This window comes from Phyllostomus discolor, chromosome 12 (assembly GCF_004126475.2).
Source record: "Phyllostomus discolor isolate MPI-MPIP mPhyDis1 chromosome 12, mPhyDis1.pri.v3, whole genome shotgun sequence".
NCBI lineage: Eukaryota > Metazoa > Chordata > Mammalia > Chiroptera > Phyllostomidae > Phyllostomus > Phyllostomus discolor.
Genome location: NC_040914.2, coordinates 64,262,516 through 64,288,305, shown reverse-complemented (window position 1 = coordinate 64,288,305; position 25,790 = coordinate 64,262,516). Strand labels below are relative to the sequence as shown.

Sequence of the window (25,790 nt, the reverse complement as noted above, 5' to 3'; positions counted from 1 at the left end):
GAAGCAACATGAAACACATCCCATCATAGCAAAAATACATAAAGGACATTTGCTTTGTGGTTCAAGAACAAGAAAATACTGTTGCCCATAAGATTTAAGTAAAAAATAACATGAAATGGAATGCTACGAAGCTGAATGTACACACAGTACCTGCATCAAAACGACAATTTAGGGATGGAAATCACACTGAGGAGCACAAAAAGAAGTAAATAAAATAAAACGAACACCTGGCCCCTCCCGACTGCTCAGCTCAGGTTTTTAGCTTCTATAAACTCAGGACGACTACAGGGGAGTGGCCAGGGGACAAAAAGCCTATGAAGACCAATAGACATTGAATTTAATAGAAACAAAAAATAATCTTTTCAGAATAAAGGTATCAGTTACCATGAATCTCTAGGCAAATAAAATAAAAATTCACAAAGAGCTTATGACAATGTTAGGCATTTTCCCCATAGAAGGGTAGAATTCTTCTTAAGAAAGATGCATTTTAAAAGGGGCTTCTAATAATCTGTATCCCAGAAAGGTCAGTTAGCCCTGTAATACGAATGACTGAAGGATTAACTTGAAGACAAGGAGGCCAAGTGCATGAAGAGCTATCTACCTCTTGCAGTGTCAACAAGGATAAGATGTAAGAGTACTCTGGACTGCTCCGAAGAACGGGCCTAGGAACTACGAGAAGGTGTTGCACAGGGAAATGGGTAAAATGAGGAAGAACCTCAGTAATCAGAGCTGCCGATAATGAAACACACTGCCTCTCAAAAGAGCTCACAGAGCCATCTGTCACCAGTATTTCAGAAGAGACTACTTAAGAAGCACATTGGTTCAGATGATCTTCAGGGCCTTTTGGAACTCAAGAGTCTATGATACCCAAGATACCTTCCTAATATAATGGAAATTCTACCTGAACCCTGCTATTATTTTTGGACACAGAGTTCAATGTATTTAAATATCAAAATTCCATACAATGACCACATATTCAGGGCTAAGAAATAATATGTTCTGGTTAAATCTAACTAGTTCAATTTTTTAACTTCTCTCTAGAAAACCAAGGGAAATGGAAACATCCTAATTCTGACATACTTTACATGATCAAATTTCCTTTCCCAAAAAGGCTCTGTAGATTGATATAGAATTGTATACCTGAAACCTATATAATTTTACTGACCAATGTCACCCTGACAAATTCAATTAGAAAATAATAAAATAGAATAATAAATTTAGAAAGAAAAGGCTCTGTAGATTTGAAACCCTCTCTCCATGTAGCATTCCACCTCAAGAAAGCATTCTCCCTGCTGGGAGAAGAAAAAAAAAACACAAGAGAATCTCCACATCTGTTCTTATTAATTTAGCATAAATGAGTAAACAAGATATTTCAAGGACTGCAAAAACAAGGAAAATGAACTAATTCCACTTACTTATTAAACTCATCTGCTTAAAAGAGTAGAGAGTAAGGGGGAGGGAAATGCTGTAATATGCTTACAGATCAATTTTGTGTTTCAAAGTTCCAAAAGTTTAACAGGCTAGCAATTAGCTATGTGCTAAAACTCTTCACGAATCAAAGGCAAACTGTATACTGCAAAACAGGTGTAGAAGACACTAAAGTTGGCAATGAAAGAATCCAGACACTCAGCATTTGAAACTTCTAACTGCTTTAAGGAGAGAGTAAAACTCCTTTAATAATTTCAGTTTGCTTCCAAGGCTGCCAGGAACTACTACGTCCCTGTGAATCTGAATATATATGGATATGGTTAATCCTCTCCAAGCCAGCCAACCAATACAGTAATGCTATTAACACTGGTTTATAACTCTTAGCCAAGAGGAGTAGTCAACAGTTATTCTAAATGGTGCCCACAGGTAAGAGAGAAATAAATTTTATTCCAAGGTTCACTTCACAAGAATTCTAGTTAATAATGGGAAACAAAAGTTCACATTATTAAAATCCAACAAAGGGAATAATACATTATATCAAAGGCACAGCTGCATTCTCTACATCAAATTCAGATTAAAACCCAATCCCTGACCACCTATAAAGGTAAAAGCTGCAAATGTTAAGACCAACTACTAGATAAGACAAACAGCAACAATAAGGATACTTCAGTGAATGTCCACTCCATGCCCGACACTATGCTGGAAGTGTTTTACATTTTACAAAGCTATAGCTATTTTGCAAATAAGAAAAATGGGGAGCCCTGGCTGGTGTGGCTCAGAGGACTTAGTGCCGGCCTGTGAACCAAAGGGTCACCAGTTTAATTCCCAGTCAGGACACATGCCTGGGTTGCAGGCATGGTCCCCAGTGGAGCGCACTCGAGAGGCAATCACATGTTGATGTTTCTCTCCCTCGCTTTTTCCGTCCCTTCCCCTCTCCTTAGAAATAAATAAAATCTTTTTAAAAAAGAAAAATGGGGTTCAGAGAGTCACACAGTTAGTACATAATGGCACCAAAGTTTGAACTTATGCTGGTTTCATTACACACCTAACTTCTTTTAGGCAAACAACATTATTTTACATAAAGTACTTTATGCAGAAGAAAGCTCAAAACACTTCATATGTTAACTTACATCAAGGAGCCTAAAAAGTTGCTTTAAAATTACTGTATTCCATTAAGTCTAATACACCATCATTTTGCATCACTGTTGTATAGTAAAGAATCTTACTAGTCTCTGTCCCTGGTTCCTGGTAGGGAGATTCTAAATCCTTGGAATTTTCTGAATAGTGGGAGTGTCTTATTCATGAGTCCCTTGGATCACCCCTGAGTTTATGCCAAGAGATGTGATAACTCAGGATGGGGACTGGTCATCAAAAAGACTAACCATGTGATGAGAGGACTGGGTTGGGGCTAGGAGATGGCCCAACCTTGAGGGAGGAGAGAGGGCTGAAGGTTGAATTCAAGTACATGATCAGTGATTTGATCAATCAAGCCTACCCAATAAAAACTGTACTGAAGTTCCATGGAGCTTCCTGGTGTGTGAGCAAGTTAATGTCCTGGGATAGTGACATGGGGGTTGGTAACGTAAGTTCCACCTTCAGGACACTGTGTGTCTCTTCATTTGGTTGGTTCTGATTTGTATCCTTGCAATTTTAAGTATAGTGCTTTCTTGAGCTCTGTGAGTCGTCCTAGTGAATTAGTGAGCCTTCAGGGATTATGGAAATCCCCGAACTTGTATCCAGATGGTCAGAAACGTGGCCAGAATCTGAACTAAGGACAGTCTTTGGGGGTCCTATGCCTTTTAACTTGTGAAGTCTTTGCAAACTCTGGATGGTTACCGTCAGAACTGTACAGCAATAACCAGATGGTACTGCAATAACCATTAAGAAATAAAAATACTGCCACTTCAATTGTGACCCACCAACAACTCTAAGACACAAGCTGATTTCAGAAGTGTAAAACCAAATAGATTTTAAATAAAAACAAATTAATTAATGTATAACATATTCTTTTAAATTTTTTAAATAAAATTTTTAAATAGCCTTGGCTAGTGTGGCTCAGTGGATTGAGTGCTGGCCTGCAAACCAAAGGGTCCCAGTTCTACGACTCCCAGTCAGGGCACATGCCTGGGTTGTGGGCAGTCCCCAGTGAGGGGGCGGGGGGGGGACACGGGGTGGCCGCATGAGGCAACCACATATTGATGTTTCTCTCCCTCTCTTTCTCCCTCCTTTCCCCTCTCTAAAATAAGCAAATAAAATCTTTAAAGATATAAAGTTTTAAAATAGTACAGAAATATGAAGCACAAAACAAAAATAATCTCCTTTTCCCTTCCTCAGTGACAATCCTTTTGGTATATATCCTTGATTTAGTAGGCAGTTAGACAGACACCAGCCGAGAAGGAAGGACAGGCCAGGTATAGGTCACCAGGCAGAAAGCCCAGGTGCCTAGGAACTGGGAAACCAAGTATTATAGAGTGAAACTCACCCAGAGTGACCTTTCCCCCCCCAACATATCACTGGTCACGTAGTTTTGACCCCCTGAACCTTCATACAGCTGGTTATGTGGTTCGGACCCTCCCCTGAACCTTTCCTCCCTGTTGCTAGTCATACAGGTTCGACCTCCTTGGAGGGGGAATGAATGAGGGGGCCAGAGAATAGCCCTTAATCATTAAGCTCCCAGGATGAGCTTCTGACCCTCACCAAATACATCTAGGCCTCAGTTGTGCTTCAGCTCCAAGCCCAGATAAGCAGCAAAGCCAGACAAGGAACGCTATGGCTGACATCAGGACCAGCTGCCTCGAGTAACAGACCTCTGTCCCTGACACCAACAAATCAGTAGCGACAAGGACCCTGAAAGGACACACCTCGAAAGCCGATGAATATTCTATTAAGACCCTCCTCTGGGACCTCCACATAAATAGTCTCAAGACAGATAAATAAATACCCAGCATGGCTTTCTCTATAGAACACGCCTGTGCCTTTCCCTACCACCTTCCCTCGGGTGCTGTTCCCTTGCTTCTCTCTTTCTCGTGAGCTCCAAGAGCCTTTCATTTGCCTCTGTAACTTGTTTCCCGAGTCCACACAGCCCAACTGGCTCACTTCTTCTACTTCTATGACTTTCTAAATAAACTTTCTCTCGCATTGAATTCTTGGCTCTGAACTCTTTCTTAGCCAAACCAAGGTCTAACATTCACTGTTAACAACCTGAAACAGGATTTTTCATTACACTTTTATAACATCAGAATAGGTAAACAAAATCTTAGCGACTTGCAAGAGGTCATCCAACAAGTCAGTGACAGAAAAGGAATTAGAACTCAGAATCCCAAATCCCAAGGGTATTATTTTGTTACACATATTATTGCTTCTTAGCTTATCTTAAGAGAGTCTATAGAACACAGAAATCTTAGTCATTATGATGACTAAGAATTAAAGCAAATATGTGATATCCAAAGGGCACTCCCTTTGTCACATATGATCTTGTTACAACTTTTCAGACAGAGGGCAATGATTACACTAAGCTTCACTAGCAAGTCACTTATCACTGAAACAGATCAGTAAAAAGGACAGGCCAAATATTATCTTGTGCAAAGCAATGGACTGAGATACAAGACACTGTTCCAACCACAGCTCTAGCACCAGGCGGCTGCAAGAATGTGCTTCCAACATGCCCCCTCCAGGGTGCTGTTTCACACCCATGAAACAAAGGGACCTGGTCTCAGGGACTACCCCTTGGGAAAACCACTGGCCTTCTGGACAGGGCAACTGTTTGCTGTGTAAGACTGTCCCACCCATACAGTGAGTACATTAAATCTGCCTGGCCCTTTCCTCTAGATGCTGGTAACACTCCCCAGTAGTTGTAACAATCAAAAAACCCTGCCCCCTCCACATTTTTCCAAAAAGAAAAGGCACAGGCTGGACGAGCTATTAGGTAGAGTAGACTTCATTTTCCTAGAAGATGATTTCTCCCTTCAAGTGCTATAATTCAATAATTCAGTAACCCATCAGTTTTACTTAAGTGACAAGTCCGTGACTGAAAAAGAGTACAGAAAGAAGGAAGTCATGGAAGATTTGGAAAACACGTGGGGCAAGTTTAGTCCCAATAATCCCCTTCTACGACCGAGCCCAGGAAAATCAAAGTGCAAACATTAATGGGCAAAGGTTTAGTCAGCACAACACTACTTCTTAAGAGCTGAGTGATTGGAAACCACCCAAATAGGTAACATTTATCGAGCACTTATTTTGATGCCTGACATCATTCTAAGTATTTTACTTCCTTGCTACTCAAAGTGCAACCTATCACTTAAGAGTTTAATGTGAAATTTCAGGCCCTACCCCAGACCTACTAAATTAGAATGTGTATTTTAGCAAGCTCCCCAGGTGACATTAGATCACTACATGTCATTTTTCAATCTTTTAAAAGATTTTATTTATTTATTTCCAGAGAGAGGGGAGGGGAGGGAGAATGAGAAGTAGAGAAACATCACTGTGCAAGAGTCACCTCCTGTACACCCCCAACCAGGGACCTGGCTCACAACCCAGGCATGTGTCCTGACCATAAAATCACACCAGCGCCCTCTCAGCTGGCAGGCCGGTGCTCAATCCACTGAGCCACACCAATCAGGGCTATTCTTCAGTTTTTAAACAATAGCTCCATAAAATGGAATATCCTGTCCTGGCTGGAGTAGCTCAGTGGATTGAGCGCGGACTGCGAACCAAAGTGTCGCAGGTTCTATTCCCAGTCAGGGTACATGCCTGGGTTACTGGCCATGACCCCCAGCAACCGCACATTGATGTTTCTCTCTCTCTTCCTCCCTCCCTTCCCTCTCTAAAAATAAATAAGTAAAATCTTTTTAAAAAATGGACTATCCTGTAGCAATTAAAACGAGTGTCTAAGGAATTTTTTTTTAATATTTTATCATTTTTTAAAGATTTTATTTATTTATTTATTTTTAGAGAGGGAAGGGAGGGAGAAAGAGAGAGAGAAACATCAATGTGCGGTTGCTGGGGGTTATGGCCTGCAACCCAGGCATGTACCCTGGCTGGGAATTGAACCTGGGACACTTTGGTTCCCAGCCCACACTCAATCCACTGAGCTACGCCAGCCAGGGCTAGGAATTTTTAATGACACACAAAAATTAACTGAGATAGGCAGTAAATAAAATTTAATACATGGTATGGCCCCAAATACGTAATTTTTATTTTTAAATTACACACTCACTTTGAAAAATATCTGGAAAAAGAATGTCACCTTGGGGAGGCAGTATCTGGGATCTGGTGTCAGAATGCCAGAGTTCAAATTCCAGCTCAACCACCTACAGCTCAGTAATATTAAGTGAGATGCATAAGCTTTTTAAACCTCATTTCCCTGATTTATAAAATGGAATAACATTTACCTCATGAGACTTTTGTGAAGATTAAATGAAGTACCGTATTTTTCTGACTATAGGACGCACCTAGGTTTTAGAGGAAACTAGGGAAAAAATTTTTGAAGCAAAAAATGTAGTAAAAAAGTGTGTCTTACAGTCTGAAAAATATGGTAATCTAAAAAGCTTAAACATTAAAAATCATTATCTCTCTTTATACTTTTTCAATTTTTCCAAAATTTCTACAATGAACACATACATATCACACTTCAGTAAGCAGCAAAAACATTTATTTAAAAAGATAATGTCTTAAGATTGTCAACTCCCTTATAAAGGGCTATTATGAAGAAGTACCTATCCCTCCGATTAGATAACATAAGACTGAACTCAAGCAATTCAGTTGAATAAGACAGATGAAAATTATTAAGTAGTGAAACTGAGTAAGGGACACTGTGCCAGTTTCTCCCCTGAAGGCCTTCAGTCCCAACAAAGTCCATCATCTGTCTTGATTCCTACACATTGTGGGTCACTGTCATCTCAAGGCAAAAACAATCGCTCAGTAGGCATTCCAACTAGTAACCTGGCAGTACAGGTTACTGGACCTCCCGCAAAGCCTTGATTTACCTCATTTGAAAGGAATAATATGTTGCTGTATTACCTCCCTTAGAATTGTAAGGATTTAATGAGAAAATGTGTGTAAAGTACTAAACACACCGATAGCAAAATACAGCACTTGATGTTAGCTAAACTCACGGCCATCGTCATCACCACCATTCTTTGAGGCTCTTAAGCTCCGGCTGCAGCAATGAAAACATACTCATTTTTTTCAAACCACAGTTCTACAGTGTTTTCATTATTTTCTAATCAATTATATCTTCAAAGTGCTACCTCATTATAAAATTATCAAGGCCACAGAGCTAAGAGACAAACTCTCCACTTTAAGTAGTTCAGATTCACAAAAGTAAACTATATCACATTTGGCTTCTCAATTAACAACACAACTAGTAGCAGCAAGCCAATTCAGGTGGGGTTTTCTCCATATTTTTAATATCTTTGTACACATATACACTAGAATACAAATGAGTAAGTCTTATTTTAAATACAGCAATTCCATCAATCACTACCAGCTGTATGTAGGTCAAGGCTTTCTCCCTGACAAAATTAGATCAGAATCAGTATTAAGATTTAGAAAAGCTTATGGATCACCCTGTCTGATCCTTTCCTTTTACAAATGGATTTAGGAAATGTAGTTAACTGGTGAACAAGGAAAACATTCAAATGATAATCCACTTTTTCAGGAATTAGTCCAAATTCTAAATGGGACACACAAAAAACCTGAGATTAGACTTCTAAAATGACATCAATTTTTAGCTCAGCTAAAGGTGTCACTATTATCACCACATTTTAGGTGTAAGTGGGAGCTTCCTTTCTCACTTTCAATAGTATTCAACCCACAGCTTTGAATTCTGCTTCAAGACATTTATTTATTACAGAGAAGGGGGAGGAGAGAAAGTCACCGGTGGGGCATAAAGAGCTCTTATTTGACATCTAATTTAGATAGTAATTTAAAAATAAGAATCAAAGAGTTCATATTCACCACTTATGACTACTATAAGAAAACTTTTCTTTTTCATATAAACAATTTTAAACATAAATAGCTTTTAAACCTATGGAAATATGCTCAACTTCACTAACTAAGATAAAGAAAAATTAAAATGACAAAATAAAATTCCCATCAGATTTGCAGAAATCTAAGTCATTAGGGCTGAAAAAGCGTTTGTCCTTGGAATGCTGACTTTACGATCCTCTAATTTAAAACTGCTGACAGGGGGAGGGCAAGAATAGTATGGGAAATGTAGAAGCTAAAGAACTTATGACATGTGGATATGAACTAAAGGGGGGGAATGTGGGTGGGAGAGGGTGTGCAGGGTGGGGGGGAAATGGGACAACTGTTATAGCATAATCAATAAAATACATTAAAAAATGAATAAACTGCTGACAATCGTTCCCATTCACAAGCAAGTATGCGCTTGTGTACAAGTATGTCTGCATTTATACACAGAATTTAACACCAACACGTTCCAGAGAAAGTAAGGGGAGAAATAGGCACGCCTTTACGTTATTCATCAAAGTATAACTTCTACAAAGAGGAATCTGACAATATTTATCAAAAGTGTAAGTACACACAACCTTTAGTCCAGCAATTCAACTTCCAGGAGTTTACCCTACAGATGACCCCCACACAGCAGAAATATCACAGGCACAAGGATATTCTCTGCAGCACTGCTTACAGAAGTGAAAAATATTAACTATCTGAATGTCCATTAATAGAAGACTGGCTAACATTATGGTAGAGTCATAAAGTGGAATATTATAAAGCCATTAAATAAATTAAAACTATACAAATATTAATATGGAAAGACTTCTAAATAATATTAAGTCAATAATATAGTATACACAGAACCATTACTTTTTAAATTTATATGTAAACAGACACATATACACTATTTACTCTATTTCCTTTATGCATTTCAACTTCATTCTAGTTTCATGTGCTTTCTAAAAAAAAGCTTTTACAATATTTATTTTAGATTTATATATCTGAGCTACTATGTAATCCAAATGAAGTAACTTCAAATTTTCATTTGCTGGTAGTTTTTAAATTTAAGAATCATCACGTCGTCATTCTAAGAACAAACCTTTTCTCAAGCCTAGTGACTGCATAATCAACGTCAGTTCCAGCACAATTAAAATCCCGAAGCTCACTTCCATGCAGAAACACTACTGCTTACACCGCAGTATAACTAGAGTGGTAAGATTCAGACCTCACCTGACCAGGTCTCCATGAAGCTGTAAATAAAGGCTTTCCCTTCCCTCTCCAGCACATATTTCTGATGCTGGTGTCTCTACTGTGCAAAGGACAAGATGTAAGTCGGAGGAGGAGGAGGAGGAGGCGGCGGCAGAGGAGGGGGTGGCTGTAGTGGCAGTGGTCGTGTCTGCTCCGTAGAGGTAAACACAGCCTCTCTTCACATCTTCCCTCAGCCAGTCTCTTTCTCGAGAACCAAACCTACTTCTCCTATTCAAACAATTTCTGCTTCCATTGCGTTTCATATTTCTCTAAAAAAATATAAAGAAATCAAGAGAAAAATCATTAGCTAAAATGAGTTAGACACGTTCAGCTCTCACCTCACCTTTCTGCTCCATATTCACCAATACTCCCTCCATCGAGTGTCACCTCTTCTCAGAGCCTCCCACATCTGCCATGCCCACTCCTAACTTGGCAAAGTTAGTTTTCTTTACTGTTATAAGCTGTTCATGTCTCACCCATCATCTTTTCCTTTCCTTTTTTTTTTTAATTTTATTTGATTTTAGAGAGAGAGGAAGGGAGGGAAGGAACGAGGGAGAGAGGCAGAGACACAGAAACATCATTCTGTCATTTCCCTTATTGAGGCATTTACTGGTCGATTCTTGTACGTGCCGGAACCAGGGATCGAAACTGCAGCCTTGGCATGTGGGGACGACACTAACCAGCCAGGGACCATCATCTTCTCTGACCCTTTCTTCTTCTCATGTTTTCAGAAAAATGTCAAGAATAATAAAACATCTGTGGATCTACTACCCAACTTTCACAAATTTAAATATGTCATCATATTTGGTTCCAGTCATTATTCTAAAAACATATATACAGTACATTCTTACACATACAGCTGAGGCCTCCTGGTACCCCATCACGATCTCACGCCCCTCCACTCTCCCCAGAAACACAGACTCTACTGCATTTGGTATTTATCATTCCATGCCTTTTCATGCTTGCCATATTATGTGCACACCTATAAACTACACAGTATTGTTTCACAAGATTTAAAACTTCAATTCCCAACATACTTCTGTTTCACCCTGCAGTATTTTTATGCGGTTCTATGTTGGTTTGGATATAGCCATGCTAACACACCTGGCTTATTCATTTGAATGACACTCCATTTTTGAATACTCTGCAATTTATCCATTCTCCTGCTGATGGCATTTAGTTTGTTTCTAATTTTTCACTGTTGGTAACAATGCTGCAATAAACATTTTTGCAAACTGCAATTTTCTCTAGGGTCCTGACCCTCCGCCTCATATCCCAAATAAGCACTGCACAAATATTCTTTCAATTCTCACCACATTACAAAAAACTACTGTTGCCTTTGATAATTTAAGCATGTGGAATTCATACACACTGTGGGGTCACTGTTATCTCAAGGCAAAAACAACTGCTACAGCAATATAACAAAATTCTAAAGATCAACATTTACTTGCTCTATTTTTATGACAAGCCATTTCTGTTCCCTTTAAAAGAAATTTCCACTAACAACGACACTGACTACCTCTCCAGTGTCACACCTTTCCCTCTGCTTCGGTAACGCCCAAGGACTTGTAACTCCCCGAACACACCAACTGATCTGTAGTTTTGTGGCTTGTCTGAAATGTCCTCCTCCAGCTTGTCCACCTTGACTAGTCATTCTTCAGAACTCCAGGCAGATGTCACCCTCTCCACCCTCACTATGGAAACGTCCATGTTGCCCATCTCCATTTTTCTCCTCCTACCTAAAAAGAATTAATGATTACTCTCTCTCCAGCAGAACGTCACCTTGAACATGACTTCCATTACTATGAAGATCACATGGGTTTTAATTACTTAATATTTAATATTTATTTAATATTTCTTCCTGTCTTCTACACGGAGATTCTAGTGTAGCGCCTTAACACCTGGATGGAACGGAGATGCATGAAGAACTGAGCTGACAACACAGAAATCTATCCCCTGTCTGCACGTTAGCCCAATTAGACCTGGCAAGAAGTTAAACGATCTTGGAGGGAAAAATCTCCTTTTTTATAGAGAACTCTACAATCTTTTCTTTGTACCAGCCAAAAAGTAAATGAAATACTTTTATGACATTATTTTTGTAATTACTGAGGTTAATATTTTAGGATGATTGTAGCCTCTAAACTTCAAATCTAAAAGTAGAGAAAGTGGAATGAAAAGTTAGAAGGTAATTCCCATGTGGGAAGAAAATAAGAGTGAGAATGGCTGCATTGTGTAAGTCTAGGAAAACACAGGTAAATCGGTCATTTTGCAGATTTAGGGATTTGAGTGCAGCTATTCAACACCATGAAGAGTATTACTGATTCTGACTTCAGATAAGCAGGATAAACTCCTACAACAAGTGGGAACTAGGTCTCCTTCTACTCATCACAACCAATTTCTTAAAGCTAAATATCTCAGGATTAGAAAAGGGCTTTCAAGTACTTATTTTATAAACACAGGGGCCATCATATTTGTACCACTAAATACCATAATTTTAACCACTGAATAATTCACTGGATAATTTTAAATATTCTCTACTTTTTAATGTTTGGGAAAGATCAAATGGTGCATCTGAAAACAGTATTCTATATGGTACATTTATACAAGGAAGTTCTGCACTCAGGAGAGAGAAAGTCGCTCACTGTCATCAAGAGTGAACAAGTAGACACTATTCCATACAGGCATCAAAAACCTTCTTTAGCCCTGGCTGGTGTGGCTCACTAGACTGAGCGCCGGCCTGTGAATGGAAAGTTTGCTGGTTCAATTCCCAGTCAGGGCACATGCTTGGGTTGTGGGCCAGGTCCCTGGCTGGGGATGTGCAAGAGATAGCCAAATGATGTTTCTCTCTCACACTGATGTTTCTCTCCCTCTCTTTTTCCCTCCCTTCCTCTGTCTTGGAAAATAAATAAATGTTAAAAAAAAAAAAACTGGCCCAATAGTAGCCCACCAAACTTTCTCAGTCTTAGAAAAGTCAAGAAAGGCCCCAGAAAGTATTATATTAGTTTATCCATGATTTTCCTTGAGGATTTGTAAGTACTTTTTAATGTGTACACATACTTCCTTTAAGACTATAAATTCCTTAAAGAACTTTACATTGTTGAAACATGTGTTGCCGGTCAAAGAATGTACCTCCTGGCTATATGATACATTCCACTCAAGACAAACCACTGACTCAGAACTTCAGTAGAATCAACAGACATTTAAAAGGCCTAGATACTAAGAAAGCACAGGCCTTGTAGCAGCAATCTAGATGGACTGTTCAGCTATTACTAGTCACTACTGAATTACCTAGTGCTTTCTCCTCCACTGCCTAATGCATCAGGTAACTGCTGAGAGGGCCAGTGTCATCCTGAGATGCTTTCAGCTTTTAGAATCACTACTCCACTGGAATTGCTAGATTGAGAATATTTTACTTCCTCCCACCATTACTCTTACTAAGAACTGCTGACAAACTAATCTAGAAGAAAGTACAACTATAATCACCTCTCACATCACACAAGTGTATAAAAAACGCATTTAAGGTTTAAGATATTTCTAAAAAGCAAAAGTCTTTAGAGTAAGCCATGAATTAAGCACCCACTTCAATTTTATGCTTTCGGTCTCTAAAAATGAATATATGAAGGCTGTGACCAGTTCAAAGGTGATAAACTATTAAAGGCCACCTACAATTAACCCTAAGGTATGCATGGTAAAAACAGAGTCTTGTAAAGTAACTCTCCATACTCAGTGAGCACTCTTTGAATGTAAAATATCTTAAGGGAGGAAATATGTTCCTGCATGCAAACTTCGAAACAACATGGGCTCATCTCTGTGAATACACATGTTAAATATTTTGTTGTTTTTTAATTTTTATTTATTGATTTTAGAGCATGAGGGAGAGAAAGAGAAACGTTTATTTGTTGTTCCTCCCATTTATTTATACAGTCATTGGTTGATTCTTCTGTGCTTTGACTGGGAATCAAACCCACAACTTTGATGTACAGGGACAATGCTCTAACCAACTGACCTGCCTGTCTGGGGCTGGAAATATTCTGTAAGGGCTGGGATGTGATAAAGAGAGGAAGAATATTTCAGTTCATTAAAATCTTTTTGGTATTAATTTTTTAAATGATTTTACTTATTTATTTTTAGAGAGAGGAAGGGAGAGAGAAAGAGAGGGAGAGAAACATCAGTGTGTGGTTGCCTCTTGCACATCCCTAGCTGGGGACCTGGCATGTGCAACCCAGGCATGTGCCCTCACTGGGAATTGAACCAGCAACCCTCTTGTTCACAGGCCGGCACTTAATCCACTGAACACCAGCCGGGGCATGTATTAATTAATTTCTTAAAACCACATGCAGCCCGGGCCAGAGTGGCTCAGTTGGTTGGACCATCACCCTACTCACCAAAAGGTTGTGGGTTTGATTCCTGGTCAGGGCACATACCTAGGTTGCCTGTTCGATACCCCCAGTCAGGAACGCATGGGAGGCAACCAAACAATGTTTCTCACATAGACGTTTCTCTCTCTTCCTCCCTTTCTCTCCAAAATCAATAAACATATTTTTCAAGTAAGTAAAATAAAACCATATACGCATTTGATCAAAACTTGACAACTATTCAAAAAAAACATATCACATTCTCTGACTACATCAGTTGCACTTCATATCTTCTACAGATTGAATTAAAAAAATCCCCAAATTGGAGGAAATATGCAGGAAATTCATGCTTCAAAAGATAGTCCCGATAACCTTAAGAGTATTAAAAATATCACACCATATTCCAACTACAACTATAAAGAGGTACATCCTAAATAGTAACTTGCTAAATAAGTTGGGGGGCAGATTTTGAATCAAATTTTCCAATACTCCACAGAGACAGACCTACCTCTAATTTGGCTAAACTACAATGGTTTGTTAAATTAGCCTTTTTATCAAGATCTATATTTTCTGACAGTATTATGTTCCATTTGGTATCAAGTATAAAAAAAGGTACACAAAAGAATAAGACATTTCCAAAAGGTCTTCAGAGAATAACATGTTGGAGATTAGGACTTTCCTCCCCATTCAGAAAGTCTTCTGCTTATATATCCTTTTCCAAGTTTCACCTGGGACAAAATTCAACCACTTGGCTACTTAAGGAAACTTTCGTATGTAGACACATAGCACCTATTCTCCATAGTTGATCCCATTTCTTTGCAAGGATTATTAAAGCATTAACCATACGCAGTAAAGCACAAGATTGAAGGGCCTTAGATACTGCCAGCCTCCCACACCACCACCTGAGCTCTATCATCAAGATTGATTTCTAGAATGTTTCTAACGGTCCCCAGATTGGAAGCCCAGAGAACCAGCGGCAGGTTTGACCACCTCCTGGCAGTATAGGAAGGTAGGACCCTTCTATAAAGATGATCATTTCTCAGCCCTGGAGGGGCAGCTTAGTTGGTCAGAGCCAAGGTTGCAGGTTCAGTGTCAGGTCAGAGTATATCAAACAACCAATGGATGCATAAGTGAAAGAAGTAATCAGTGTTTGTCTCTCTCTCTCCCTACCCCAACTTCCTCATAAACAAACAAACAAATATTATTTTTCAATTCCTTTCTTCTCATAACTCTCCTCACACAAAAAAAAGTTCTTACTAAAAAAGCTAAAGTTGTTTACCTTCTAGGCCAAAGGGCATTACCTATGTCTCAAGACCTGCCATTTCCTGACAAATCAGGCTGGTTAAACTTTTTTTGGGGGGAAGGGGGCATTCACAATTTACATTTTTGTGACCCTATCACCTTATGGTTTTAAATAAACATCCAAAAGCTTTTGAATAATTATATTTGCAACTTATGGTTAAATAAGTTACAATTAATATGTAAAAGGTTTATGCAGGAAATAAACTATGGAAAGTTATTTCTTTAAATCACTGAATTAAGACTGGAAAGTAGTAGCAGAAAAACTAACGTTTTACAGAGTTCTATTTTATGTTGTTTTATGGATTCACCAGATACTTCAAATCTATTATTTTTTTCAGTGTTCCCATCTTTGTGATGTCTTACTAATAATCTTAATGACGAGTGGATTTTGCTCACTCTCATTCCCAATTAACAACTCATGCATTTTCATTGTTTTGCAAAGTATTTTTTATTTTGAAATACATCCTATCTTCTAAATTGTCTTATCTCTCTTCCCTCTCCCTTGCAAGTTTTAAATCCTAGCGATTTCTCTACTAGAACGCTGGAAGGAATTCCATTCCATCTTCAGAAAACATCTAGTTTACATATTTGACCTACAGAAAAAATTCCTTCCAACTATTTCAAAGACTAGCAGAAACTCCATTCAGTTAACCTCCCACAACCCCTTCCTTTAACCATCTTCACTGTCCCCTCCCCACGCTACATCACTTGTGCATCTGAACTTCTTGTCATCACCTTCCAGGCTCCACTCACCCCCATTTGCCTGCATCTGCTTCCATTTCCTCCTACTCCCCTCAATTCCTGCCAAAAAGCCCCGCAAGCTGCCTGTTGCATAACGGCTCCCCCATTACCGTCTCCCTGGATGATTAGGCCCGCACCGGCAAGCAGGAATGCCCCGTTTTGTCCAATCCCTCCTCCCTTCTGCAACACGCCCAGCGATTCCCAGAGATGGGGCTCCTCCGGGGATTCTCCCTCCAGGCGGGGCAGGACGAGCTACCAGGCCAGCGCCTCGGAGCGGGAAGCCGGGTCTTAACTTCGGTGGTAAAGCGGGGCGGGCAGAGGCGGCCCGCAGCACCCGGCGCAGCCCCAAACACACCGCAGTGCTCAGCCAATCACCGCCGCCATCCTCCCGCTGGGGTGATGTCTTCAGGTGTCCGGAGAGGAAGCCCTGCGTACTTCCAGCCCGGTCCCCGGGCCCCACGCGCGGCCGAGGGAGGCAAAGGCGGGCCCAGGGTCCGAAGGAGACGGTAAGCGGCGGCGGCCAGGCGGACGCCGGACCCAAGGCGTGGGCCTGCGGGAAAGGAGGCTCGTGGCCAGAGATGAGCAGCAGAGGGGACGCAGGAGGATGAGCAAGGGAGGGGACGCAGGCGGCCCAGGCCTCAGCGGGGGCCAGCGAGGAGGCCTGGGCGGGGACCGCGGCGCCCCCAGCCGGATTGCTGGGCGGCCGCGCAGCCAAGAGGACTGACGAGAGGCGGGGGTCGCGGGCTGCCTCGGCGGCCAACGTGCGGGGCAAGGGCGGCCGCTCCCCGCCTTCGCTCCCTTCCCAACCCGCTTGCTCGCCCCGCCTCACCTTCAGAACCCGAATCCCGCCCGTCCGGCGACTCGCGGGTGCTTCTGGCGGCTCCGGGGGCTCGAGCGGGCCCGAGGGCCCGGGCTCCACCTCCCCCATCCGCGGCTGAAGCTGCACAGGGACGCCCGGCCGGCGCGACAGCGCGCGCGGAGCCTCGGCGGCGCGCGAGAGCTGCCCGCGGCCCCGCCCCCGCGGCCCGCCAGACCCGCCCCGGGCCCCGCCCCTCCCGCAGCCCGTCGGATCTGCGTAGCTGCGGGCAAGATGCGTCCGGGATGCCTGGAGTCGCAGGCGGAACCGGCGCCACCGCAGGGCTGGGCCTCCGCTGCCGGCAGCTCTCGGTTTGGCAAACTGAGGCTCAAGAAGGGTTATTTGCATCCCTGCCTCCGGGCTGGACAAAGGGCAGGTGTCATTGGTGACAGGACGCTGCTCTCACAGAGGACGGCTCTTCCAACTTTATTCAACACGTTTCATCTCTTCCTACTTGTGCATTGATTGGCCTGTCACCCTCACTTGCAAAGTCATTGAACGAATTATTGAGAATATTCACCTTAGCGAGTACCTTGTCTTTTCCTTATTGGAGGTGCTCACGACTTTCAACAAATTCCACTCAATCCTGTGAACAAAATGTTAACTCACCTTCCAACCACATTTTAAATCCGTTTCTCATGTAGAAAATGAGAATTCAGTTCCCTGTCTTAAGCAGTGATATGGTCTGTGAGCCATTTTATTATTTGCAGAGATGATTCAGAAAATCTTTAGAAGTTAAGTTTCCGAGTTAGTGGTGGTTTTGTGGCCGGTCAGTGGGCCAGATCTGGAATCAAAAAGCCGGATTCCAAGTCTCAGCTCTACCTCTTACTAGATCTATACTCTTGTGAAAGTTACTTGATCTTACACTTTGAAACAAATCTGTGAAACAAATTAATACCTGCCTAACAGTTGTGAAGATTTTGTGAATGCAAGCAACATGCTTAGTTAGCACAGAGTAAGGATTCATAGTCATTATACATGTGAATTTCCAAATTTAAGATTCACTCAGTTCCTCAGAGTATCCTTGCTAATTCTGTTCCAAATTTCCTAGGACACCTAGACTTCTGGATTTTTAGATACTCCCTTTACACAGGTATTGATGAATCTTCAAGCAACTTGCAAAAAAAAAGTTCTTGAGCTTTGAATAATCAGTAAAGATGGTATCACCTGTTATCCATTGCTTGTTTGCCTAGTCCAGACCAACTGTTTTAGTTACAGGCTTAGAACAAGCGTTTGTGATCTAAAACAGTACAGTCTGTTCCCACCTCTACTATGATAGGTATGCATTTGTAGATACTTTAAATTCCAAAACAAAGTTTGACTCTTGCAAAGATTCTGATCCTGTAGATTATTTCTCCTGTAAGTTTGGTCACTACTTTCTCCCTTTACAGGGTTACCTTGTATATACAAAAAATCAGTCTCCGGTGATCTTTTGTCTCATTTTAATGAATTAAAAATTGTCTCTTGTGTGTCTTGGTGTAAGGTGAAAAAAGCTCTTAGGTTGTCTACCTCCTGGGTTTCCCCTCTATCTTGAAATCACATGGACCTGACCAACAGTAAGCAGGTAGTGGAAAGAATAAAAATGTGGTTCAGAATGAGTGTTTCTAAAAGCCTGTTTGTTGATGTATTACACATTACCTTTTCCAGATCTCATGAGCAGAGGCTCTTTACTGATCACCTGAAGGGGAAGGATGTCCTGGGACCAGCATTTGAGTTGACTGGGCAAGAGTAGTGGTAGATGACTGGTGGTTTGTCTTTTTAATTAATGGGCGATAGCATCAAAATAGAAGCATATGCTAAAGTTATGTCTTTACTACTTTAAGAACAGTAGTACCTTTTTCAAAAGGAAAAAAATACAAAAAAGCTACCAGCCCAGATACTGCAGGGGATATTTATGATGCAGCTACGTTTAAAAGTCTTCATGATTTAAGATCCAATTCAGTTAGTAACAACCAGTTGATTATAGGTTGGGTTTTTTTTTTTTTCAAATCATGTACTGCCATTAACATTTTATACTGTTTCAAAGGTCACATATTCATGTTCTCCCCAGTTCAAGGCAGTGTGCATTATGTATGCCAAGGGTTATGTAACTACAATTTCTGGAAATGGTAAACAGCTGAGACTAACCCTAAAAATAAAATCCTCTGGGATTTTTTGGTACAAAAACCCATCTGCCCTCACTGCAGGTTCATCGTCACAAAAATCACTGTTTGGGTCAAGCCAAGAGACACAGAAGTCATTAGACTCCTTTTTCTCTGTATCCTTCCTGTAAGCAGCTGTGCATTCTGTCTCCCCATCTGGACACACACACACACTTTAATCTCAGGAGCCCTTCCTAATCCTCCCTACAAAATGGAAGGGATATCTAAAGGAGGAAAGTTCCTATCAATCAAATCTTCATAGAAGAACTATAAGAACTTACTACATTGTCTTATTTAAGGGTTGTCCCTATTCGTTCAATGATTACAAAGTCATCTTTAGGCCTAAATCCCCTGTTATTCTACCACAGGTTGAGCAGATTTAGATATTTCTTAATTTGGTTCCAAATAAGCGGTATTTACCTGGCTTCAAGATTTGAAGGAATTTCTTCTTTGAACATTTTTATACTTTTTGAATATGGGGACAAATGAACTAGGGGAGGAAAGAGCATGGAAATCCCTTTTAAAAGTGGTAAAATTAATTTGGTCCTTCCAGAATTGAAATTCAAATTGGAACACTACTCATTGTATTAAGTAAATATCTGGAGTCCATTAGTTGCTAAAGTTTTCTATTGTAGTTTTTATATTTTCATTTAATTACATATAGAGGAAGGTGTGAACTAAATTTACTATTAGAAACAAAAGATGAATTTTAAGTCACATGCAAGTAAAGATTATAAGAATGTCACTTATCAAACAGTGCCAAAGGGCCCTTCTGAATAAGCCAGATAACTACCAAGGGCTGCATCTTTCTCCTTCTCAATTAAGGGTCTGTCACACTCTCCCGCTTCTAAACCAGGGAACTGTCAGGAATCATCTGAATAATACAGAACCCCAAGCTTCCACCTTCTAACCACTTTCGCTTTTATTAGAGTTTGTATAAAATAGATCTGGAAGTATAAATCATTTTAGCTAGTCAAGACTTCTCTTCCCAGTCACAGATAAACTTGAACAATTCACAAATAAAAGCGTGTAACTGAAAGCCTATAACCTCCCCTCATACCCATTCCACCCTGACATGATTTCTTTGCCTTGTGTGAGTATTCACCTTTGTGGAGAAGATAAGCATGGATATGATCATACAGTTCAAATTTCCCACTGCACTTTTCAGCCTACAAGTTTTTTAAAGTTGTTCAAATTCTTCTTGCTGAGATTTCTGTATAAAAGGAACATCAACAGATCTGTAAGCTTAGCTCAAAGCTGTGGAATAAGAATTCATTCAAGTCTTCTTTAATCCACTTGTTAAGAAGCGAGGAAGCAAATTTTAAATCATTGATTATTGACTTTTTTATTATTAGTCACTGTTCATAATTTGTATCAACCAAAAGACAATACACACAGCAGAATTCTAATGCATCCCAAGTAAATGTTTACATCCATTTTATTCCTCACTCGCGTCTAAGACTTATCATTTAATTTTAAATTTTTTTTACATCTCAAAAATATGTCTGCAATAATTAGAATTTCATTAGCTGTCCCACTTGGAAACAGCCTTTTAATAATTTTACAGTAAAGAAGATGTGAAGGGATTTAATGAAAATGTAACTTACAATATTTGGGGGAAAAAAAAGAGGGACTTTTACAGGGACACAGTGGGAGTTCACAGAGGAAAGACTTCAGAAGCTCTTTCCCTTGAGGCCCCCCAATAGAAAACAAAAACAAAACACACAAAGCGCAACAGCAGGTTCCGAAAACAAAAAAACAAATAAACTCCAATGCTCTATTTTGAAGCCAGGATTGGCTTCGTGGTAGTTCGTGAAGCAACTGTACAAGCTGCTTCAGCATTTTCTTCTGTTTACGTGTTCCAGGTCCTGGAACCCCATACCTGGGACCCACTCACTGCTATTGCTTGAAAAAGAGTTATTGACTTCCAGTTCTACAAGCAGCCCCACCCTCTTGAGCCAAAGCTGGTCAGAGTGTTTCAAACTTGAGTACATTCTGAGCAATTCTCTTTTCAGTGATCCTGCCCGCTCCCAAACTTGTGAGAACACAGATGTGTACCACCTTTCCACCAACCACAAAGTTTGTGAATATCCACTTTTAGCTCTCTAACTTGCTCGGTTGAGGACAGTATGGATAAAAATACATTCACTAGGAAAATAATATACACATTCAAATGCTTTCCTCTAGTTCTCACAGCCCAAATATTTTCCAATGCAGAAGATAATGAAGTTGAATCTCAAAAACAGTATCCCCTAACCGTCAACCTCTTCTAGAAGAACATAAAAATGGAAAGCATGTTATATAGATAGAATTACTCAAACCGTTAGTGCTGGACAGTATTAAAAGTCTATTTTCTTATATGACTGGGACAAATAAGGGGTACAAACCCCATCTTTAACCTAGCAAGAGGAAAGAATCCCCTCCCAAGAGTTACATTGAGGAATGTTTCTTTAAATGAGAAAGACCTTAAAATGAAAAGCTGATCATCCTACACAGCATAAAACATTCCCTGACTCTCCAAATTACCTCAAGGTAACAGAACTGGAGCACTGTGGGAGAAGCTTCTCGGGTAAAGCACCCTTCTTGTAGTTTTTCAGGATAATTTAGATGAATTCTCCTTTAGGGTTACTGGGGGTAGGAGGAGGGTGCAGGGCACGGAGGAAGGGAGAAGATACAAACTACTCTAGAAGAGGAAAAAATGAGGTAAAAGTGCATGTGAAACTGTCCAAGTAAGTGTGTGTAGGCTCGCTGCTTATCACCCCGAAGTTATTGAAACAACCATGGAAATCACTCTTTCCTCACAATGGCTCTTAAGTTGTAAATCTACCCAAATGTGCTCCCCCTTCAATGGTTATACTAGGGAAAGAAATTACTGAAATGTGTACGTATTCATAGAAATTAAAGAGATTTCTCCTTTTAGCGGCAAGGCCAAGTGAGAGAAGAACTAATTCTGATCCTAGAAACTAAGGCACGCTGAAACTTTCAAAGATCTGATCATTTGAAACAGTCTTCATAACCATCAGTATCCTAGGCAGTTATGTGGCCTCTAGTCTGTGGTGCTTGGGTTCACTCTCTGAAATCACTTCGCATTCTACACAGAGCTCTTTGTATTAAGGCCATGATTTTTATTCCTTCTAGACAAAGCTATGGATGATCACGTAACACTCTACCTTAAAACTATGATCACCCAAGGAGATGATCATGGGTCTACTAGAGCAGACCCATCCCAGCTCCATTAGCTAGCACTGTCTATAGCATGGTCTTCAGCAGATTTCTGAGATTCAACTCAGTTCAACTAAAGAAACTTGAGCTGGTTAACTATACACATGAGCGAGAAAACAAAGCCTCTACCACAAAGAGGAATGTTAGACAAGTTCTACTGAAGAAATCCACCAATATTGTGTTAATCCGATCATGTTTCGCAGCATTAAATATCCATCCAATGAAATCAGTCTGCAAAGAAATCTTTAAAGGCTATTTTTCAGAGCGGTCTAAAATACATACCAGTCCACACCTACTTTAATGAAAACTCTGCACAAAATAATATCCTGTCCTTGACTCGGTCAACCATTTACCCAGTGGAGTAAGTTTTAGCAAATCTTGCTCTTATATATTAGTAAAACCAGAAAGTTTCCCCTTTGGAGCCTTTAATTCAACTCCAGTTCGTCAAATGTTAGGAATAGTCTAGCATCTGATACAGAGCTAGATTTGACAAGACACTGAACATTTTAAGTAAAGGCTTGGTGAAATGGAGGGGGGAAATGGATATCTGTGCCCAGGTTTAAGACCGAAGCTGAAGTAGTCATTATACTGTACTCAATACAGTAATGATTGCCAACATTTTAAGAGCAAGGTGAGCCTGACTTTTCCTTTCTTTAGTACATCAGACGTGGCACCTGTGCACCTGAATGCACACAGTACACTAAACACGTGCCCCAGGAGAGGCACCCTGCCTTATTCCAGCAACTCAATGTTAAGGTTTGAAAACAAGGGTTCTTTCTAAATAGCACTCGGCACTCTTACTAGTTTTTTAAAAGCTCCAAACCTCGAGTCTTTGATACAGATATTCGTAAGACTGGCCTCTCTCAAGAGACCAATTTCTCAACCTGTGGAAAGGATATTCCTGCCCTACGATGTCCATTCCTCTGGCATAAGGGATAAGGAAGCTACAAGGCTTCACTCCAACATCATAAAGTACAATATAGGAAAGATTTCGTTAACCGTGTGGTCTTTATTTCAGTGCCAGTGTTACAGATACAACACAAATGTTCCAGTTAGAAGGAGGAATTCAAACGGAATGCCAAGGTCCAAGCCAGGTTGAGGAAATAAAAAGGGAAGATGACTCCAATATGCGCTAGGGTGAGTCTGATACTCACTCTTCCTATGGGCAAAGGTGCTTTTGTTCAGGAGTCTATCTTTAAAAGTGGTGAACTTCTCTTTCCGCCCATTTACCATAGTTCATCAGGCAAGTTATGGGCTGAAGAGAAACTTTAAAACTGTGGTGGGGATAGGGGCATTAATAACTATTTATGTGTAGTATCTTTTAGAAGTCGTCTACCTTACACTTTAAGGGGAACCCATTTTGAAAATCATGGAGAGTATTCATGACTACAGCTCGAGAATGGAGAGAAAGGGGAGCTGGAAGAGCCTTGGGAGTTTCTATTACAAATAGAGCACCATATCCTTCATGCCTAATCTCAACAAAAGATCTTTTTAACTGCATCTGTCCAGTGTTTACAAATAACCTCTCAAAGTCTGACCAGTTCCTGGTAACATACATACATGTGTGTTTCTGTGTGTATACAGCAATGCACAGAAAAGGCTACCAGGAGCCTAATGCCTCTTTCAAACATTGGGGGAACCAGTAGAAAAAGGCAGGGCTCCCTAATGTCCACTGTTACACTTCCGTTCTGAATACCAGATGTAAAAAGCGCCTCAAGATGGTGACCCAGCTAGTGAGGAATAAATACCCCACTTCGTCCAGTCCACAGAGAAACACAGTAGAAAGAAGGGGCAACTCTTTGCTGCAAAGACAGAGTGAGTGTTTTCTTGCCATGGATTCCAGTTCTCTCCTCCAGACCAGCTGCTTTTTTCCTCAGGGGCCCAGGGAATGTTGGTTCTGGCTGTAAATGTGGGAGGGGTAGAGAAGTGCAGAAAAAGGGAAGAGGAGGAAGAGTGCAAACTAGCCTCCAGAAGCAGCCGGCCTCGACAGTGGAGGAGAGGAGATTAGTCTTTAACAATGCTTCAAGGTCAGCAATAACTTCAGGAAAATCCTCCTCAACAGTTCTCTTCAGCTCCTCATGCCCATGGTACAGTTGCGGGGGACTTGCCAGCGATCACAACCTCCTTCCCAGAGTTCCTTTGATTGAGTGGGGTAAGAATGAGAATGGTGCTGGACCCTCATTGCCAGGACTGAGGGGGAAAGTTGTTCACCTCTGCTAGATCTTGCATTGCTGAGCCCTTGTGATTATATGTGAGCTTGATCCGCATTCGCAGCTGTTGCTGTGAGAAAAGGGAATCACAAGTTATACATTAAAATAAAGTCTCTAGAATCCTTCCAGTCCACAAATACACCTTTAAGCTTAGAAAACAAATTATTTTAAAGCAAAGTTGTCTCTTAAAAATGACACACAGGCAAACAACAACAAAAACCTCCTAGCACTCTAGCCATCAGCCACAGAGCCAACGTCATGCAGCCAGGCAGAGAAAACGCATCTCCAGAACACATCGCTGGCTCCAGTCCTAGACCTGCATTAACAGACCAGAACCAGTCGGGAGCACTTGCATGGTAACACTGGCTGAGTGCTTTCAGGAAGATTCAACCCTTGTATCTAAGTTTCTAGAAAAGTGAGGTAAACATAAACTCAGTTTATGCTCTACGTTCAGATATACTGTTGCTTTGTCTGCAAAACCTACAAAAAATGAAAACATAAACCTGTTTCATACCCAAGGCATAAAGAAGAAGAAAAAAGCTGACTTACAGGTAACAGCAGCAGAACTCAATTTTTAAGTACTTTTCACCCTATGTGGCAGATTTCAGTATCAGTGCACTAAGAAAAAATTTACTCTGTGTATCAGATTGTCAAAGGGATTTGTAATTGGACTATAGCTAAGTACTTAAAATACAGCGAATGGCAGAGAAAAGACAAGTGTTACAGGAGGATGAAATCATACTGGTATTACGGGATAAATGGTGACAGAAAGAGACAGGACTTGCGGTGGTAAACACACAATACTATATATAGAGGATATATTACAGAGTTGTACACCTGAAACCTATTAAGTTCATTAACCAATGTAACCCCAGTAAATTCAATTAAAAAAAGAAATCATACCGGTATTTATAAGGCAATACTAGAAATCTTTCAGGTTGAAGAAATTCTCTGAATCATTTCCAAAAACTGAAAACTGGTCAATTGATTAGTATTAAGTGGAGTCAATTTACTTCTTTGGAACGATATTAATAAAAATGTTGCTTGATTTTGTCTCTAAAGCTATTTTTTCAGTTGGCTGCTTCAGTAAAACATCTCCACTTTTGCTATGCAACCTTAACAATTACACAAAAGGTATATTAGGTTGAGCAAACACTCTTACCCTAGACTGCATCTTGTGTCAAGATAAGAATAGCTAACTTTCTTCCTTTGCGCCCCTTGCAAAAACTAGACCTGTAATCCTCTAAATAGAGATTTTTTTTTAAAGATGCATTTTAATAAGATGCCATTCAGTTAAACGTGTTTGGGCTCTGTTTATTATCTACGA

General features: G+C 40.5%; 2 protein-coding genes across 7 annotated transcripts in view; both read right to left on the bottom strand.

The window, feature by feature from the left end:
• The window catches only part of PHLPP2 (PH domain and leucine rich repeat protein phosphatase 2), a 72,465-nt gene extending 55,275 nt beyond the window's left edge, over positions 1 to 17,190 (bottom strand). The window contains exons 1-2 of one of the 3 annotated variants that reach the window (XM_028501685.2): positions 16,864 to 17,190; positions 9,619 to 9,905 (exon numbers count right to left, since the gene is read on the bottom strand). In XM_028501685.2, the coding sequence (XP_028357486.1) occupies positions 9,619 to 9,905; positions 16,864 to 16,962 (386 nt within the window). In that variant the 5' untranslated portion in view covers positions 16,963 to 17,190. The other 2 variants (XM_036012154.1, XM_036012155.1) reach the window with 2 other exon arrangements.
• Positions 17,191 to 20,350: 3,160 nt separating this feature from the next.
• Positions 20,351 to 25,790, bottom strand: part of AP1G1 (adaptor related protein complex 1 subunit gamma 1) — a 74,319-nt gene continuing 68,879 nt past the window's right edge. For all 4 annotated transcript variants that reach the window (XM_028501807.2, XM_028501809.2, XM_028501806.2 and 1 more), the window contains one exon: positions 20,351 to 24,533. In XM_028501807.2, the coding sequence (XP_028357608.1) occupies positions 24,432 to 24,533 (102 nt within the window). In that variant the 3' untranslated portion in view covers positions 20,351 to 24,431. The remainder of the gene's footprint in view (positions 24,534 to 25,790) is intronic.